This window comes from Tasmannia lanceolata, unplaced genomic scaffold (genome assembly GCF_043159265.1).
Source record: "Tasmannia lanceolata isolate RefF3 unplaced genomic scaffold, GAP_Taslan_0.1 ptg000054l, whole genome shotgun sequence".
Classification (NCBI taxonomy): domain Eukaryota; kingdom Viridiplantae; phylum Streptophyta; class Magnoliopsida; order Canellales; family Winteraceae; genus Tasmannia; species Tasmannia lanceolata.
Window position 1 is genome coordinate 2922894 of NW_027518731.1, and position 19856 is coordinate 2942749.

Here is a 19856-nt window from a genome sequence, read left to right on the forward strand (position 1 = left end):
CTCCTACTGTTTTTTACTTTTCTTTGGTTTAAAAACCAAGGCAGCAGTTTTTTGTCTCCTTCCGTCCTTTATATCTTGAAGGTCGGGCATCATATAATTTCTCATCTTTAAATATTGCTATAAATATGTATCGGGAAGAGTGTCCGATATGGCTGATAAATCAGGACCTTCAAAACTTGAGTGGGCCCATCATTCTCATACATGCTCACGGCCATGTGGGTCCCACTTTTGGTTGATCTTAACCGTCTATTTGAGTTAATCGGATTCATCCAACTGTCAAATAAAATAAAAAAATGTTCGACAACTAAAAATAAACTCTGTTTGAGGCTTGTATTGCAAAATTGGCATGTAAAATTTTAGTATGAGATTTGTTTAGTCCACATTACTTCAAAACTCATACTTAACACAAGGCCAATGATTAAGTTGTAAGCGTTTGAAGCTTTCATGATAGAACTATAGAAAAAAAAAATGATTAGGAATGATTCTGAGAGGAATACTCGGATGATTTGAAATACATTAAGATCAGAATTGATGAAAGGTATTATTGAGGGAATGCAGAATGTTGATTACCCCTCTGAATAGGATGGTGAAAATACATTAGTCAAGTATATCAGAGTTTGTAACATTGGGGTCGCATCTTCTAGATCATGCACTAAGGGAATTCTAATATTTACACTACTCTTTTTTAGGTGCATGACGTAAAGTTGGAGTGTGGATATCTAAGGTTGGTATTGAGAACGATTTAGTATTACCTTGGTTAATGTACCTTGGTCAATACAAATTCCTTTTCTAGGGGTGTAGATGTTTGATCGAACGGTACTAACTACTAAGGATTAATGTGAGTACACCTATGATTTTGACGTTGGTTGTGCTAGAGGCCTTCTGAAGTCATAATATTCATACTGTTAGGTGAAATGTCAATGGCCTGTCATTAATGGTCACATGTATTTGAGCTCCCCAGGACCCCAACAAAGTGGCGACTGAATGAACCAGTTGGATTAATATTCAGGACACATGCTTTTCTCTTTAGGATACCATGCATGTATCATTCTTGCTTACATGTTTGGAAGGTGTTAACAGTAAATCTCGTACAATCGATATCCTTCTCTACAAACACTCATAGTCATGACCCCATCATGTCAAACTGCCAATTACTCAAAAACTTAAGCCGTTGGAGTTGGTGTTATTTAATCATTAGACTTCAACACTTTCCCTAGGTTGTGACCCCTCTTCTTAGTGTTGGCTTACATGCCCTGCCTTTGAGTTGGCCATTGCATGTGGACTTTTAATATCAAGGATTTTTAAACTCATCACCTCTGCTTTAATACCATGTGGAACAACCAATTACTCCAGAAGCTTAAGCCGTTGGAATTGGTGTTATTTAATCACATCACAATAAATTTTAAATGAAAAAGAAAATAAAAATGCTCTTATCATGAGACTATTGGAAGTTTCCATTCCAGAAAACAGAAAATGATGGCTGGTCTCTCCTCCTCTCCGTCTCCCATCTACGATTCGGATGAAATCCAAGATTCTAAATTCCCCGTATCCAAACAATTACCAAATAAACGTCCCTAGTCTTTGCCATTAATCCTCATTTTGCAAAATCAATACCAAACAAACATCCCTAATCTTTCAAACAGTCCAAATGTGGTTTTGAACTCAGTCTGCATTCCACCATAATAATCTGTCAAATGACAAATTTAATCTCTAACAATTAAATCGCTTTCAGCCCATTTTTCCAAGTTTTATATTTTCCCTTCCCCGCAAAAATTGGAAAAAAACACTATATTTTCGGCAAAAATCCCAGCACAAGTAGTTAGCATTTTACTTGCCTTCTATTTTTGAGGAACTTTTTTTTTTTCAAAAATGACAAATTTTAAAGATATCATTATAAGAATGAAGTATCGTGTCCAGCCCTATTTTGAGCAGCATCTTAAAATACATGTAAGAAAAACAATTCAATGATCCAGACCGTTCATTTTTTTGTGTGCACACCATAAAAATCTACTCAATCGAAGGATCCTGGAAAATTTAAGGGAAGTTTTAAAAAGAGAGCACAGATCAGAGCGTGAGGATTGCTCAAACCATCGTGTGCAAGAACCATCTGGGGGTTAGGCCTAATAGATAAACGGAAAGTATCGCAAAATGATCAGTGGTCTACATCCAATAGGTAAAAGTCTACAGATCAGATCTTTGATTTGGACCGTTCATTTATAAGCCTTTGGTCTGATGTTCACGCCAATCAATGTAATCCTAATATCCAATTGAATATAAACCATTGCATGTACAATTTTCAACATTAGTATAGCATAATTAGTGTAATTTTTGGGCCATATGAGTCCAAGTTAAGGCCTTTAAAATGAACGGTTCAGATCAAACTAAGATGGGACCCAAAATGCCATACAATGAGGTCACACACTACTTAAAGCATTCCTTTGGTAAGTCCAAGAAATCACAAGGAACCCCAAAACAAATTAGAGAAGTTGGCTGTAAAGCCATGAAATCAATTCTGGTTTTTCAGAGTATAGGTATCAAATTAACTATAAAAAACAGCCATTAGAAGTTTAGAACCACCATTTTCAATCAAATCCCCTATGTATTTAATTCTTTTATGTATGAAACCTTCTGTTAAAAGTCTACTTCCTGCTATATAAGCAGCAAATATGCTCAGTTTTCAGATACCATTTACCATCATAAGGAGAATCAAAACCCAAAAGAGAAGCAATTTATCAAACCATTTTTCAGCCACTGGAAGAAGGTTCAGGGGGGGGGAGGGGCATAGCTCTCCATAAGTTGAGTAAGTGCTTCCTTAAATTCTCTCTCAAGTTCCACCTCTTCCTCCAGATACTTGCGCCTCCGTTCATTCTTCTTCCTTTCATGCGCCCGTATCACCTCCTCTCTTTCTGCTTCAAACTCTTCAATATCCTTTGACTGGGTAAGGATAAACTTTTCAATCTCTTTTTTCCTGTAATGGCATTTCACAAGAGCAATACATATAAGAAACAAATATAAGTAGCGACAACCAAGAAGAACATAGCATTTCTAACTTGGGTCAAATAATTTGAAGAACTCGGATGACCAAAAGTTTTGGAAAAACGACACCCACAATTCAATGACTAATTGTTTTGATTTTGATTCACTTGTTGGTGGGCGACGTGTCACTGGCAAAATGAGATGGAAAATAAAGTTTTTGAAAAATATTTGTTGTCATTTTGATTCTTCTGGTGCCTAGCCATTTTGGCATCCATTGAAAGGGAAAAGTTTCCTGGAAATCCAAGCCTTATAGAAATTATGAAAAAGGGGAACTATTTTCAAATTTTTTTCTTTTAAAATAAAAAATTCCCACCCAATTCGGTACAAGTTGGGCCCAAATCCAAGTGAATAAATTAGGAGGGAATTTTTTTTTCCCGAAAATGAAGTAAATAATTTCCAACAATTCATTCACGTGAAGGTGTTGAACAGTTTCATTACTTGAGTTTCCATTCTTCAGTGCTTCCCAAACCGGCATTTGACTGCTTTGCTTTCTCAAGCTGTTCCTGCAATGATTTTTCAAACTCGTCCTCTCTGTCTTCCAAGCCTACGTGAATAATGGCTACTTTCTCCTTGAAGAATTGCTCGATTGAATCCATCTAGCAAAGAAAAAATAAGTAAAACAATTAAAGATAAAGGAGAAATCTCAAGAACAGATGCTCAGCTCAGCTCAACTCAACAAAGCCTTAGTCCCAAACTAGTTGGGGTCGGCTAAATGAATCCTTTAGAAAAATTCATAAAGAAGGTAAAAGGAATCTACCTGGCTCTAATCTTGGTTCTAGTTGGGTTCTTCTACGTGGATCATTTTTTTCCATTCTATCCTATCCAAGGTCATGTTATCTGTTATGTTCCTACCTAACAAGTCTTTCCTCACTGTTTCTACCCAAGTTGTTTTCAAGTACAAGGCCAACAAAAATATATAATAGGTGGGCTACCATAGCCAATCAGTAGTTTCCTTTTTATTTTATTAATTTTATTTGACAGTAGTTGGCATGTTAACATTAGTTTGTTTGCTTTTTCAACCAAGTTGGTGTTAAATTAGTAAGTGAGATTACATTAGAAGTCTATGTGTGACTTATTAGGGTTACTTTGAGTTTTTTTTTTTTTTTTTTGAACGATCGCCAATTGTATTGCAAAAAGAAGGCCGAGATGGTCAAGATACATAGATAAGGGGTTATTTTTGAGTTGTTATATATGGGGAAAAACACAAAATTTTCCTTAACTTTTGACTATTACTCTTCTTCATTACTTTTATCCCAGCAAAGCCTTCATTAGGTAACAGTGCTTTCCCCTTTGGACTGGATCTTGGTGCAGTTGGCGTCAAATCCTTCCATCCTCTTGAATGTGCAATGAACTTGAACCTATCGTTTTATTGGTTGACACCCCAGCATAGATTGACGGCAAATTTCCTTTTTTTTTTCCTTCATTATTTTTGGGGCCGTTGGTGGATTTCCCTTGCATTCAAAGGGCTATTTCCTTCATATTTGAATTTTGAGGCAATTTCTTATCTTCTTTTTTTGGGAATATCCATGTGCATTTTCTTTTGATAGTTATAGCATTGGCATCATTATTTGATTTTTGTTTCGGGGTTTTTTTTTTTTTTTTTTTTTTTTTATGCGAATTCTGTTTTCTATTTGTATTGTAATGTTGGAGAGAAGATTGTGGAGTGAATCCGTATTTATTCCAACCGTGGAAGTAATCATCATTTGTTGATTGTCTCCAGACATTTTGTTTATGATGTTATAGAAATTTACAGGCAAAAGATGCTTTAGAACTTAGACTTTTTGACATTCATATATTATTGACATGTACATAGTGTGCAATATAAATTAGGGGAAATGATTCTGTACTCCCTTGCTTTGATAATGGCACTGCTATTCTAATCTGGCACTTTTTTTTTAAAAGCATTGCTTGGTGAGAAAGGTAGCCCCAATTCGTCTCTACTACGAAGAAGATACTTATTCTAATATGGCACTTCACTAATTAGCTATTGAAGGATGTTACAATTCCCAAAAAATATCAAAAGCAGATCAAATAAGTACTTAAAGCAAAGAGTGCCATTATCAAAAGAATGGGGTGCTGCTAGCAATTCCCTAAATTAGGCTTTTTTTTTTCGGGTAAGCTTGGGTCTTCTGGCCACTAGTGCTTCGTTAATAAAAAGATGATTCTTATATCCCAAATCTATCTTATGTAGATTTTGAAGAAGAATGTGAAATACATAAATACCAAATTAGCATGGATATTTCTACATGATCTTAAACCAAAGAATGCTGCCAAATATTTAGAATAATCCGTACATAGAAGACGAAACACAACTAGCAATTGTAAGAACAGAAATACAAAAAAGATTAAAAAAAAAAATCACTTGTTTTTTTTTTCTTTTTGAATAGCAATAAAAACTCACATATGCTCAAATCTATGAAATGTAAGTGATATATATATATATATATATATAGGGATTCGCTAGGGTCCATCACAAAAGGCATTTCGCAACTCGTCTCTCTCATGTCAGACCAGCCACCTCTTGAATGAAGACAACAGCTTTTGTCTCCATTCACGAGTTAGGTGGTCTAACATGTGACAGACCAGCCGCCAAATGACTTTTGCGATGGACACTAGCAAAAGTTTAAAAATAAAGAGATAACTGCAGGTACGAAGACAACAAAAATTAGGAATCACAGCATAAAGGGATGTTGGAAAATGGCATTAAGGCCAGTCCTTAAAATCCAGTCCATCCAATCTTTTGAAAAAATCCATCATTTAAAAAAAAAACTAGGAAGAACTGTATAAAAAATTGCCCAAGCGTTTGAGGCTTGGGCAAACTAAGGAAAGTTTTTGAGTTGCTTGTATTACTGAAATTGATTTTTAGGTTCTGATAATACCTCTTCCTTGTTTTCCTCATGTTGGATTTGTGTCCTCTGCCTCACGATTCTGTTCTCTTCATTAGCAATACGGAGTTGTCTGCTCATCACGCCCACAGTTTCCTCAAGAGCTCTTGAGCGCTGTTGTTGTCTAACAACCTTGTTCTTATAGTAGGTCAAGAGCTGATTATCCTCACTCATTTGCTTCATTGGGCCCACAACCATTTCTTGGTACGATCTCATCTCAAATTTCAGCTTAGATTTACCTAAGAATCAATAAACAATAACAAGAAGCATTTTCTCTTACAAAAGTAAATTTAAAAAAAAACGAATAATGATACGGAGATCGAGAGTGGAATCGAACAAATATCCTATTCACACGTAACATGATCTTGGTTCCTGATTTTTTGGCTTTAACGTGATCTTGGTTCCTGATTTTTTGCCTTTTTTTATTAAATGGCAAAACTACCCTTCACATGCCATGTCGCATGTAGGGATTTGTTCCTTCACACATGCCATGTGGCACGTAGGGATTTGTTCGGTTCCACTCTAGGTTGCACTCTCGGTCTCCTTAGCAGCACTCTAAATAAAATAAATAAATAATGTTTCCACAATTTAGAAATCTTTTTTAAAACATCAAACACTATTTTTACTTCATATCAGTTTTCTAAACTAAATCAGATCATGTGGCGCATCAACCCAAATCATGCATGTGTGGGGACCGGCCACCATGGAAGGGGCAAGGCAAAAAACCCAAATCTATAAAAAAATCCTAATGTCCAATCTGAAGATCGATCTCTTTTGAATGTGGATATAAGTCATCGATCTACTTTGTGTTTCAGATGCCTCCATGTCAGTGTCCAACATAGGTTTGTCCATGTTCCAAGTTACGTCAAATCCAAATGATCAAAATTGTTTAAAAAAAATATACCTTGAGAATGCTGGTTGAAGCAATCCAAGTCTTTTTTGCAAGCCATATATCCATACAGTTGGCGTTGTCCCCCTTGATAAAATAGAACTGGATGACGTTCCCAAGCTTCCCTATCCATTCTTTGTTCTGAAAAATGCCTGTCCAGACGCTCAGCCTCTAAATAGCCCATCAGTGAACCCTCAAATATTAGAACGCTCATTCCACGGTGCCCTTGAGGGCCGTAGGAATGCCGAGCCTTTACAGCGTCATATGAGCTAAAATAGTCTACTAGTTCTTGGTTTCCCATGCCTATCCACTGAATTTTATGTCCAACATAGAACACAATAGAGTTACCATATTAAAATACAAAACAAATGAATAAGAATTTAAACGCTCAGTACCAAAGTATAAAACATGAAAGCCTTCACAATTAAGATTCAGTGGCAATGATCAAAATTTTGGATTTGACTCGGAAACCAGGTTCCTAATAAACAAGTTCAACTGTGCAACTCAATAGAAGGTCGGCATATTTACACAAGTCAAATTCAAATCTACCATTCTTGATTCATATTTAACATAATCTTAGGGAACAATAACCATGGCTGCATTACCATTCAAAAAAAAAAAAAAAAAACCATGGCTGCATTAAGATAATATCGTTAGTCTTAAAAACTGATATGGATAATAAATTAAGGGAAATGATTTCTGCGCCAAAGTGTTTTGATAAACACGCGCTCCACTTGTTTGTCACGTAGTATTTAAAGGGATGTCAGACGATATTACAGTTCTCAAAAAGCTCTTAAAACCCTTTAAATACTACACGACAAACAAGTGGAGCGCGTGTTTATCAAAACACTTTGGCGCAGAAATCATTTCCCTAAATTAATAGAAGGTCCAGATAGATTTGACTTGTAAAATCAGATAATAAACTGTAATGACTTCCTAATCATGTGGAAATTTAATATAAAAACATACAAGATACTAAAAATGTGAGAAGTGATAACCACATTCTGACATTTAAATCAAATTTCAGTTGATTTCAAGCATCATGGAATTGAGTGTAAAAAAAACATCGCCTGCAATCTTACGTATCAGAGAGAAGAGATTGAAATACGAAGACATGAAAAGGGGAGAGGATCCCACAAATCGTGGGATTTGTATTATGCTATTTCATTAATAAGTTGCACTAGCTTATATAGTAAGTTGCACTAATTACAGGACGCCCATTGGTTAAAAGATACACCACAACAAACTTATGTATGCATCATACTAATATCGTGTGTGTTAATTCTAACATTGAGATGCTAGTAATGAACACCATAGACCATTCATGTTACTTGGTATTCCTTTTAATTACCTTAAATCCATAGTCCATACAATAAACCTACTTAAAATCATCAACATTCAACTGTGCCCCATTCCATTTTTGACTGAATCTTAAAACCCATATACAATCTTTTCCAGAGAACCGATTTGACACAAGTTCAAAGGTCAAAAAGTACTATTATTTATAAACAACAATATATCTAACGAATGCCCCTCAGATCAACATAACAAAATTTCTTAAAAGCTGAAAACATTAAGAGAATGTCATTAGAAACATCATCCACACCATATTGGATTCAAATCCAATTAAGATTCGCATGCATCAGACCTAATCCGTGACATAAACGTGTGCATAAGTCTCTATAAAGATACAAAAAGATGTTCCTATGGAAGAAGTAAGTAGAGACATATCTGGAGAAGATGATTGCAAAGGAAACTGACTAACGAATGAAAGGTAAGGTACCAGATGATAAATATATTGTATTCATCAATGAGTCAAGCAGCAGGAAGCCTGATAGATTTCTAGGGATGGGTGCAGAGAGACCCAGTTAAAAGTTTAGTTAGAAAAGATATAGCTTGAAAAGATATAGTTTTTGATGTTTTCTAGGGATTGGGTTCAGTTAAGAAAGTAAATGGATTTATTTCAAGAAACAAAGAAAACCATAATACCAAGATATGCCATGAGTACTATTCAAAAAAGAAAAAGAAAAAAAAGAAGATATGCCATGAGTACAGCTTCTAACTTTAAATGAACTATCAAACATGAATACCTGTGTATTCTAAAGTATCCGTGTGATAGGGAAACTTCATCAGGTGTATAAAAAATCTGCATTGAGTAATCAAGAAAATGAAGAGTGGTTTTTTCTTACTTCCATGAGGAGAGTCACATCAGTCACAAAACACATAACACATAACTATGACATGGGAACATTTGGCCCCACTCAAACAAAAATGGTCTAGAGTATCCATCCTTAGCAACAGTATCTACGACCTCGTTGACCACACTACAGTTTAAAGCCAAAGCTTTTCAAAGTTTGAAAAAAAGAATGAACTTGAGGCACTTGACTGAATTCACAGCTCACAAATGGGTCTTCATCAAGTCCAAGTATTTTGAGTTTCTTAACCTATGAGCTTTGAGTTCTCATCAAGGTTTTCAACTGAGAATTTTACAGGCTAGTATAACTATAACTGATCAAATCTAAGTATGTCAAAATGCCAAGATTAGGAAATATGTAATATAACCTGATCATAGAATAGGCATACATACAACAATTCAGAACTTCCATACTACAAGGAACATTAATGTAAAATAATGAGCCGTGATAAAAACAAATCATAAGTACCTTATCATTTTCATCTTTCTCGAGTCTTGTATTCATGATAACAACCATAGGAGGCCAAACTATATCATGATCAGATACCGTAGAATGCAGACCCTTCCATTTACCAAATGCTTCACCCGCTGGTATTACAGAGGCTCCCCTCCGTTGCAGTTCCTCATCCAAAAGTTGGGAAAATTCTCGGTGTAGCTTCACCCTGGTGGCACGCTTTGTCTTCGCATGTGACATCAGAGGCTGTAGACCCTTGTACCAGTCAATACTACCTGGGCCATTTTGGCATGCTGGGCAGTGCCACTGCCTCATTGTATCGTTAATCTGTTCAATGGTAAAATTACCCAACGCCTCAAAAAATTTCCTGAACCACTTGGTGTTCTTCCGGGTCTCGTGGCTCTTTTGACTCGCATCAGAGTCATAGTCGTCATTTAGCGTATCATCGTCAGTGTCTACTCCAAGGTCATCAGCATCAGAAACATCATCGGAATGGTTGTGTGCATTGTCGGATTCGGAATCTTCTCCGATAGACCCCTGAGGAATAAGGTTTGACATGATATCCTTTTGTTTTCCAGTTCTAGCACCCCATTGCCACCCGCGCTGAAGAGGTGGAGCTGCGGCAGGTGGTGGTGCCATGTAGGAAGACTCCCAAGCCCTACTACCCTGAGACCTTGTGTTTCCTCTGCCAGAACCCTTTCCTGGCACACTACTATGAGCCATGCTCGGCTTTTGCGACACCTGATGACCCCAAGCTTTAGGGGAAGCGGTCGAGGATCCCCATTGTTTCGTAGATCGGTTTCTGGATTTTTTGCCAACGACTTCCCATTTATCATCTTGATATTCATTCAGATCTGCCACATATTGATTTTGCTGATCAAGCTTGGGGCTGTTGCTGTCAGAACCAAAACCCTCATAAGAATGCCCGTACTCTGGAGCAATGCCCTTCCCCTTTCTCGAATCCATTGCAATATTTAAGCCTCACTCCTGCATCATCAATTTGAAAAGAAACTTAAATGAATAAATAAAAACTACTAGAACCACACCAAACCCACCTAAACACAAGCCGATACAGAATTGAATTTCTCAAATAAAGAATCTCTAGCATACCCTCAAGAATAATCAAGATAAAAAATGATTGCTCCAGTAAGGAATCTCTAATATGCCACTGAAGACTAATCATGATAAACAAATCTCATACATTGTACCATTCTAACCAATTTTATGATCATGCAAAAGCCAATTAGACGATGATATAGTCTTAGATTGCAAATGCAAGAGATTAGGAAAATTTGATCTAGCACCCAATACAAGAACGGTGTAAGGGAGAGGTGATTAGCCATGGGAGATTCTAGAAAGATCCAGGAAACTATTTAAGAACAAAAAAATCTATTTTTCAAGGTCACATGAAAATCTCCATCCTAGGCTTGTTATGATCCTTTCCTGGTTTCTCCTTCTTTGCCGGTTTTTGTTCACTCCGTCAGTTCCTTTCCTTTTTTGGAAAGCTTGCTTTCAGCTTTCTTGACCGTCTCAGCCTTTTTTCGCACTTTTCATCTCAAAACATAAGGGTTAGGCCTTTCTGAAGAGAAAGTGAGAGAAGAGTTTGTTTGGTGTAATTATGCAATAATCCTTGAGCCAAATCATGCAAAGTAATCTATATGTATCATAATTATATACACAGAACCATGGACTAATCATAGCTTATAAGTTGAGCTTGGAAAGGTCATGCGCCATGGTAGTGGTACATTGGCATTCTTAGAATGATTGAGAATGGGCTGGTTTAAGAGAACCCCCTCACAAGCCAGAGCATAGTTGAACTTTAGCTTGCATGACCACGATCTCAACTTTTTATAGAAAAAACCAAAAGAAGGGCAGAGTGAGTACATTTTTTTCAACAGTAATGAGATTATATTAAAAGAGAAAGGAAAGGGTGAGGCCCGGGGTCCGAGATGGTCAAGTACAAACTAAGCCAGACTAAAAGGAAAATACAGCATAAGTCAAGGGGGTGAAAGTAAAAAATCTCCAATCCTGTTCTGGCAATTCCAGGTCTAGCCAGTCAACCTGCCTCACTGTTTGCAGAGCACCATGAGTGTTAGAAGACAATGGAATTGTGAACCTTCTTTGGTAAAAATCGTTATTACTTCACGTAGAGTAATAACAATCACGCAATAGAAAGTAGTAAGCCCAGAAGCTCATGGATCATGATAGTAGAGCATGTTGAATTACCGAGTGGGAAAGAATAAAGAAAAAGGATACAGACCACAGGTAAGACACTGCCATTTTAGATTGGAAATAAGATTGTAGGAAAAAAAAAAGGAAAACAAATCACAGGTGAAACCATGGGTTTGAAAAACAAAACTTGGTGAAGAATCAAGGAATAAGAACTCACAATACAAGATTTGAAGGAGGGAAATAAACTGATTGATAAAGTTGATAAAATCAAAGATTTTCACTAAACTTGGATACATTTACAAGAAGATCAATGTGTGCTTATATAGAGCACTCACATGATAAACATGGAATGGAATCAAGATAATTATAGAAGGAAATAATCCTAATCAAATCTACTTTCCTAATCTCTCTTGCTTGTCTCTTCTAATCCACTTGCCTAATTTATCTAGTTGCCTCGTTTACCCAGCTTACCTAATCAACCTCCAAGATGATCCAACGGTGAGATCTTAACCCAATCTAACTGTTGGATCCCACATATTCTAACACTGATGATATAAAAAATCGAGAAACCTACATTGTAAGGATCCAAGCAATAGTAAAGAAGGGAATTCCTTGCTTCTAGGGAATGGTAAAGATAATCCAAGTAATCTACCTTGGTTCTAGGAATTTCTTGATAAACACACCAAGAATCCAGTCAGCAATTGGGGCTAAAGCTCACATTCAATTCTCATAAAACTTTTTTCTGCGGCTTATGTGTACAATTCACTTCTTTAAATAAAGAAAACCCCAACATAACTTTCACTAAAAGACTAACTAAAACTAAGAAATAGAAATCCACTAAAAGTAAATCCTAATTACATCAATTGCTAATAGAATATATAACTTAAATTACACTACAAGTCATATTAATCCTGGACGACTCCTAGACACACAAAGAAAACAAAATAAGACATGTACGTCCCCTTTAGTGTTGGGGACGCTAATTGGGTGTGGGCCCCTTTAAATTTTCTCTTTGATTGATGGTCCCCATCACAATCCTTATTGTTCAAATCCACTTTCATGTCCAAGAACAAGTCACTACCCAACTATTCAAATTGGAGACCCAAAGAAGGCACAATTTAATAGCCTTTAATTCAAGGATGCCAATGTTGAAACCAGTAGCTTCTTGAGAGAAAGCAAAAACATAATCACCTTTATCATCTCTAAGAATGCCACCAACATCCTTGACACCGTCTTCTAAAGAAGCATTAGAGTTCATCTTAATAGTAATGGCATGCGGCTTGATCCAACTGCAATACTTGACATACTTTTGGATAGGATTTATGGCACAAATCAAATTCTTCAAACAAGCTTCACTCGTAAAGTATGGAAATTCTGAGTACTTTAGAAAGGATATCAGCAAGAATAATGTGGAGAACAAGGCACTTATGAGAAGCCCTCTTGTCAAAAATATGGGAGTTTCTTTTATTTCATATATGAAAGTTGGCGGAGGTAAAGGCTATATGAATGGTTATGGAGATTTGGCCCTTTCCTATGAACTTAGAGAGAATCCATTACCCTCCATTATAACTTAAGAACGAACTGGATCCAAGCCAAGAAACTACATCTAAAAAACAAATGGAACACCTATTCCAGATCAGAATGACAACAAAAACAAGCAATATCGATAGTGGGGACCCATTTTGCAATATAGTCTTTCATGTTAAGCTTGCCATGAATGACTTAACCCTACTGTCTGATGATAAAAAGGGGTTACGAAAGCACCTAAGGATATCTGTAACTTGCCTCCCTTATTAAAGAACAAATTTTCCCTCAAGGACTTAAATAAAAAAATGGATACTTTAAACTACAATGGAACTTCACTATTACCTTTTCATTCAAATCCATTTTCTCACCTACCAGCCAATTAACAATCCAATTTAAATTATGTGATATATATATATATATATTGAAAATTGGAAGAAGCTCCCCCTCACTTACGTATTAATATAAAAGAAAGAGTACAAGGACTAAAGTGCCCTTAGGCACATATACACCTTCTAACAAGAACATACTTAAGAAAAAAAAAAAAACATGCTGCAAGGCCATACAACTGCTAACGTTAGTCATCGTACAGCCCAATAATATCTCGAGAAGAAAGCAGGCATGGTTTTAAATTTCCCCGAAATGACCAAATTATTTCTATTTCCATCCCCACCGAAACAAAATCTATATGACTTCCTCTTACGTCATTATTTCTCCGAAATTTTGACCGAAATTCCTGAAATTCGACCCTTACCAAACAACCCTTACCTATTACAATAGGAAATGTTTGTAACAAGCCATGCTTATCACAGGACCAATTTCCTCTGTGACAGTAACTATTCGGTTTGGACTTCAAAAAAAAAAAATCCTCTGACTGTATTAAATCAAGGAACATATACTTCAAACTATTGGGGAACTACATGTTTTCCAGTTTCTTGAAACATGCAAGGTCATTCACTGTAAACCTATAGAGTAACATCCTCCCCAAGACCCAATGCATCATAAATACTATTTTCTTCTCACTTTGACTCAGAATTGGAGCATTTACCTCCATCAACCAAGTATTGTGTTTCACCCTAGTAGCAAGAGATCAACTGTGCTAAACTGCACTCACTTTTAACATCTCATCTGGCCATCTCCTAGTGTAAAGCAGAAATGCACCTAAGTTAGCTACAGTGGAACCATGTTTATTGGAAGCTTTATTAGCTAAAGTTTCGCCTTTCTGAAATCTATTCATCAACTTATATTCTTGAGGGTAAAGCAAAGCCAATTAACTCCAATATTGAACTGAGTTTGAGTTCGAACATCTAGAAATTTTTAGGGCGATTAACAAAGCAGCAAGTAAAGAAAATAATAGGCAAGCCAATGCTTCTATTTTGTCAATTTCTCAAATTGTGCATCAGATTGGCAAACGATTGAGCATTGGCAAAGTTATAACACCACCATGAAAAATGTGAATTGACTCTGACAACCCCCAATTGGGAATGAAATCTAACCAGGTATGTATATGAGAGTGTTAGAGTTGTAATTTCATATATGGGAGTACTTTAACATTGCAATACTCCCATATAGTATGTGCTACATTTGTCTTCTCATACCATTGATACAGCTGCATTGCTCTCTGCTCCAATGGAAAAGCAGAAAGTACTGACATTTTGCTTGAAGTTTCAGTATGCATTTTGATCGAGACGAAAATGGTAACATGTCGGTTTCAAATGGTAATTTCAATGGAAATCATGTAAAATCATGAAAACCAATGTAAACATAAGCAAATAATGGACATTTAAGATGAAACTTCAGGAAGTGCTAGAATAAACACAAATGCACACTCAAAAACCATTAAAAGAATACAAAAAGTGTCCATAATGGTTTAACAACATTGAACACATAGTGACATGCATTGTCGAGCGTGAAATAATTCAGTAACTACTACATTTCACATGTAACTAATATAAATTTTTGCATACAATGGATCTACCACATTTCACATGCAATTCATATAAATATAATTATATAACACGTACTACTATAGTATGCAACTAATACCGCATGGAAAGATATTTCTATTTTTTTTAAATCAACTATAATATTAACAGGGAAAATGTTTGTGAGCTAGAGCTCATATAAGCTTATATGAGCTAGACCTCACTAACATAGGGGGCCCACATTGTTTGGATGATCCAAAGCATTCATTTGATAGACCCTCATATAGGTAGGGTGTGCCCAAAAAATCAGCTTCATAGGATCATCCTAACTCTTCCATTTGTGGAGATTAAAGATGGGCAGATTTATAGAGGTTTATTTATACCCATCCATCTGGGCATCTTTAACCTCCGCAAATGGAAGGGTTAGGATGATCCTATGAAGCTGAATTTTTGGGCACGCCCTACCTAAATGAGGGCCTATCAAATGAATGCTTTGGATCATCCAAACAATGTGGGCCCCCTATGTTAGTGAGGTCTAGCTCATATAAGCTTATATGAGCTCTAGCTCACAAACATTTTAGTATATAACACTGCATTAGTAGGAATTGTGTTATTTATATGATTTTCTTGCTCATTCTATTTTTATGTTTTTGAAATATTATTTAATATAGTTAGTTCAAGAAAACCGACTCGGCTCTGCAGAAAGTGAGATAAGAAAAAATTGATTCTGATCTAAAGATGATTTGACCGCAAGTGTGTATGCATTGATAATTGTGACGATCTTTGATGGGAGAGGATCCCCTGGCATGTATCTTTTTTTTTTTCAATGGTAGTTGTATTAAAACACAAGAAAGCATAAACAAACAAGGAGATGCAGGGCCCTCAATACACAAAGGAAGGGACTACATGAACTAAAAAAAGACATATGAAAGAAATACAAAGAGAAACAAAAATATCAGTGCGGAAGAAAATCAGAAGTCGATAACAAGAATCCTTGGAGATCTTTGATTTTCTTCCTCCATGATTTGTCGTTTCCCGATTTCTCTTTGCTTGTTTTCCTTCTCTGTTTGTACTTTTGACCAGAGCGGTCATGGGGATTTACCCTCTTATAAATTTAGATTTTACCATTTCAAAAAAAAAAAGAAAAAAAAGAAGAAAAAGATGCAGATAGTATTAATACATAGAAGCAAATCTGCAAAAAGATGCAGGAAGCATCACGGATATCTCAAGAAAAAGCTACATGAAGCATTAAAACATAAAACCATTCACAAACAAACTATTTTACTTGATTTCAACTAAAAAAAAAGGAGAGAGAGAGAGAGAGAGAGAGAGAGAGAGAGAGAGAGAGAGAGAGAGAGAGAGAGAGAGAGAGAGAGAGAGAGAGAGAGAGAGAGAGAAGGAAAACCCCAAAAACTGATAAAACAAGATTATGAACTAAAACTTCTAGTAGAAATGCTGCGGAGAAGCACTCTAATGCTGATTGTTATGCTCCTCGTTATTCTAATAATCAGAAAATAAATAAGAAAAAGATGTGGGAAGCATTAATAGAGGCAGCTCTGCAAGAAGATGCTGAAAGCATCATGGATAAATCAAGGAAAAAGATAAGGAAAGCATTAAAACATATAACCATTCACCAACAAACCATTTTACTAGATTCAAACAAAAAAAGGAAGGAAAAACCTACTCTAATGGCAACTGTTATGCTCCTCATTATTTTAATAATCAGAAAAAATTAAGAAAAAGATGAAGGAATCATTAATACATGGAAGCAATAGCAAGAAAATGCAGAAAGCATCACGAGTAGATCAATAAAATGATACAGGAAGCATTAAAAATAAATAAACTCTGTTACTTCATTTCAAAAAAAAAAAACCCTCTGTTACTAATATAGTGTTCATGACATGGAAAAAGATAATCAAGAGAAATCTGTTACTTTATTTTAAGAAAAAAAGAAAAAGAAAAGAAAAGAAAATGAAAACGTTAATACAATGCTCATGACAACAGTGCATAGAAGCACTTCTTGAAGAAGATGAATCAAGCAAAAGCTACATTAAAACATAGAAGCATTTAAAAAACAAAACTCTATTGTTTGTTTGATCTCATCAAAAAATAAAGGAAAAAAACAACAAAAGCTACATATAAACATGCAACTCATTTGAAATAAGATGCAGAAACAAAAAATTGCAGTAAGAATCAAGAACAAGAAATGCAGATATAAACTATTAATCAGGATATCGAAATCGACCTTCTGCCGGAAAATCTGGTCGGAGAACAACAAAACCTGCCGGAAAATGCAGACAGAGAAAAGGTAAGTGCGGAGTGTGGTTTTCCGGCCTTATTTATAGAGAGGCACGAGTCGGATTCCAAAACCGATTTAATTCGGATTAATAATAAAGCGAAAAGCAGAAAAGGTAAGAAAATCTCGAGAGTGCCTCTAGTACATCAGATTAGGCCTTCGAACTTGACATGCAGCATGATCTTGACCATTCATCACGTGGGCCCGGCTAGAAGGTTTTTTTCTTTCGAAATAAGTGGGACCAGATAAAAGATGATCCCCTTTTTAACATTTTTTTTTTAACCTGGGACAACCCCCGCTAGTGTAAAAGAGTAGTCATAAATACACTGGAGGGGGCTGTCACAAGTAAAAACGGGGTGAATAAATGAAATTGTCAGTTAGTATGAGAATTAGGAACAACGTAGCTGACTAGCTGACTAGCTTCCCATATGTAATAAAATATTTATAGAATTTTATGCGTTGTACATTACAAATTTTGTGTAAAGTGGCTCATGTGTTGTGCTCTTTAACAAACTTTGTATGAGAAAGCATGGGTTCAAAGAGTAATGAACTTGATGGGCTAGTATTTCACCATTGAAATTAGGCACTTCTTCTATTTATCTACTAATGAAGGTGACTAAAATTTTGGGTGGCAATTGTTAATAATAATAATAATAATAATAATAATAATAATAAAAGTATGGGATTTGCTAGGGACCATCGCGGAAGGCAAGTATTTATATTTTCAGTTAGTTCATGATGCAAATATAGTATGTTGAGCTCGTCGGAAAACTACTCTTTCAAGGCGATGGCCGATGTGCACAGTTTTGGGCTCATCGGAAAACTGCTTTCTTAAGTCGTTGGGCGGGCACCAATTTTTGGCTTCGCCAGCTCAGAAACCTCGCACGCCTAAGAGACGTGGCCAAGAAAATCGGCGAAATGATAAGGGGGAATCCAAAGCCCTAAACAAGGGATTTTGCTGACGTGATACCCAAATGCCAAGTAAAACCTCTAAGTCATCCCTGCTTTGCAATTACTATATTTGTGGAAACAAAATCAAAAAGATTTCTGACTGATGGAACTTTCGATCGGACGGCTCCCCTTAAAAGGTTCAGATGGAAGGTTGATATCTTCTCTTTTGATCTTAAAGCTGCGACCGAAACTTAGTCTGCATGAGCCTGTACTAATTAGGTAGGGGCAGGGATGCTGGCTTGTTTGGTTGGGATTTTGTGGACTCCTGGATGCACATATGTTGCTCTCCGGCGTTTCGCTCTCCTGACCACACCCATTTGGCTCACCACGCTTTCTTGTTCAGGTTTACGATTGTATGTATTAGAGTGGGTGGGGGTGGGGGGTCAACCTCTAGGTTACTATAGCTCATGGCCTATCTTTGTTCCGACGCATCATATGATTGGCGGGCGCCATGGGAGGTATACCCTCGAATGTCAGTTCTGGGACTATGCGCTTCTCGCAAGGATATTGTCGTGGACGAGAAGGTAGCGTTTATTGTAGGTTGATGGATGAGATGCATGTGACCATTTCAAAAGAGAAGTCCCTGGTCTCTCACATGGGAGCGCTTGAGTTTGGAAAGCGTTTCTTGTGCGTTGGTGTGACTTTGGATTTAAGTCCTCGGTCTCTCAAGGTCATTCAGTCACTCCGGTTTTGGTGTCGCTGCGTTTGCCTTTAGGCAGTTGGAGATACGCAGTCTTCATACTACTTATCGGCTACGTGGTGACTCATATCGAGTGCACTCGACATGGTCTATGCCCGCATCTCGACGCTGGCGTAGGCATTTCTTACTTATGCAGCTTTGGGTTGCTCACGCCATAGTTAATTAGCAAAATGTATGACATCTAAAAAAATTCAAACCGCAATGGCGAGTGCAATACGTTTAGCTAAAAAAAGAAAACAAAAATATCCAAAAAAAAAAACAAAAAAAAAAGGAAGTCACAAATGGCGGATGGAAATAATGGTTTAAAAAATATCATCATGTCAATAAAAAAGACGATAAAAAAAAGTATTTATATACATCCAAAATTCTAAAATACTCGTCAGTACATACCAACGAATTCTAAAATCTAGAATGATAGCTCATGATTCATCCATTTCTCATCGTATTTTACTAACTACATCATACTTAAAACAATTAAAACACTACTTACAAAAGTGTTTCAATGTTTCACTCTCTACTACTTTTGAGACAGAAAGAAACATATTTTTGTAGTTCGTATAAAGCACCGAGAGCTTATTTACAAGATTAAATTAGATTATTCCTAACTGGAGAGTAATTCATAATTTCATGTAACAAGATATTTTCTACGGGGAGATGATATTTTCACTCCCCAGCATTACACGCACGCTCCCCTTATAACATGATTTGAGGTGAAAAGTGGTCAACTTGAACTCTTTTGGCGTCAAATCACGTTCCTCTTATGCGTAATTTGCCACCGGGGCAGGGGGGGAGGGGAATATTGCCGCCCTTTGTATTTGATTTTATATGGT

The 19856-nt window shown here is 36.4% G+C and overlaps 1 protein-coding gene across 1 annotated transcript; it reads right to left on the reverse strand.

Annotated features, from left to right (window-relative positions):
• Nucleotides 1-2475: 2475 nt before the first annotated feature.
• On the reverse strand, nt 2476-17458 carry LOC143864878 (protein SUPPRESSOR OF GENE SILENCING 3 homolog). Its single transcript, XM_077375745.1, has 6 exons — nt 17325-17458; nt 9474-10445; nt 6826-7120; nt 5916-6160; nt 3475-3632; nt 2476-2968 (listed from the first exon to the last, which is right to left on the reverse strand). The coding sequence occupies exons 2-6, from the start codon at nt 10422-10424 to the stop codon at nt 2764-2766; spliced, it is 1854 nt and encodes a 617-aa protein (XP_077231860.1). The 5' UTR covers nt 10425-10445; nt 17325-17458; the 3' UTR covers nt 2476-2763.
• Nucleotides 17459-19856: the final 2398 nt, after the last annotated feature.

Excerpts from the sequence above, each read along its gene's own strand:
- LOC143864878 (XM_077375745.1), bottom strand. The coding sequence starts at position 10,424 with ATGGATTCGAGAAAGGGGAAGGGCATTGCTCCAGAGTACGGGCATTCT. Across the intron at positions 6,161-6,825 it reads CTTCAACCAGCATTCTCAAG|GTAAATCTAAGCTGAAATTT; the intron begins GTATATTTTTTT and ends ATTGATTCTTAG. Across the intron at positions 2,969-3,474 it reads ACTGAAGAATGGAAACTCAA|GAAAAAAGAGATTGAAAAGT; the intron begins GTAATGAAACTG and ends ATGCCATTACAG.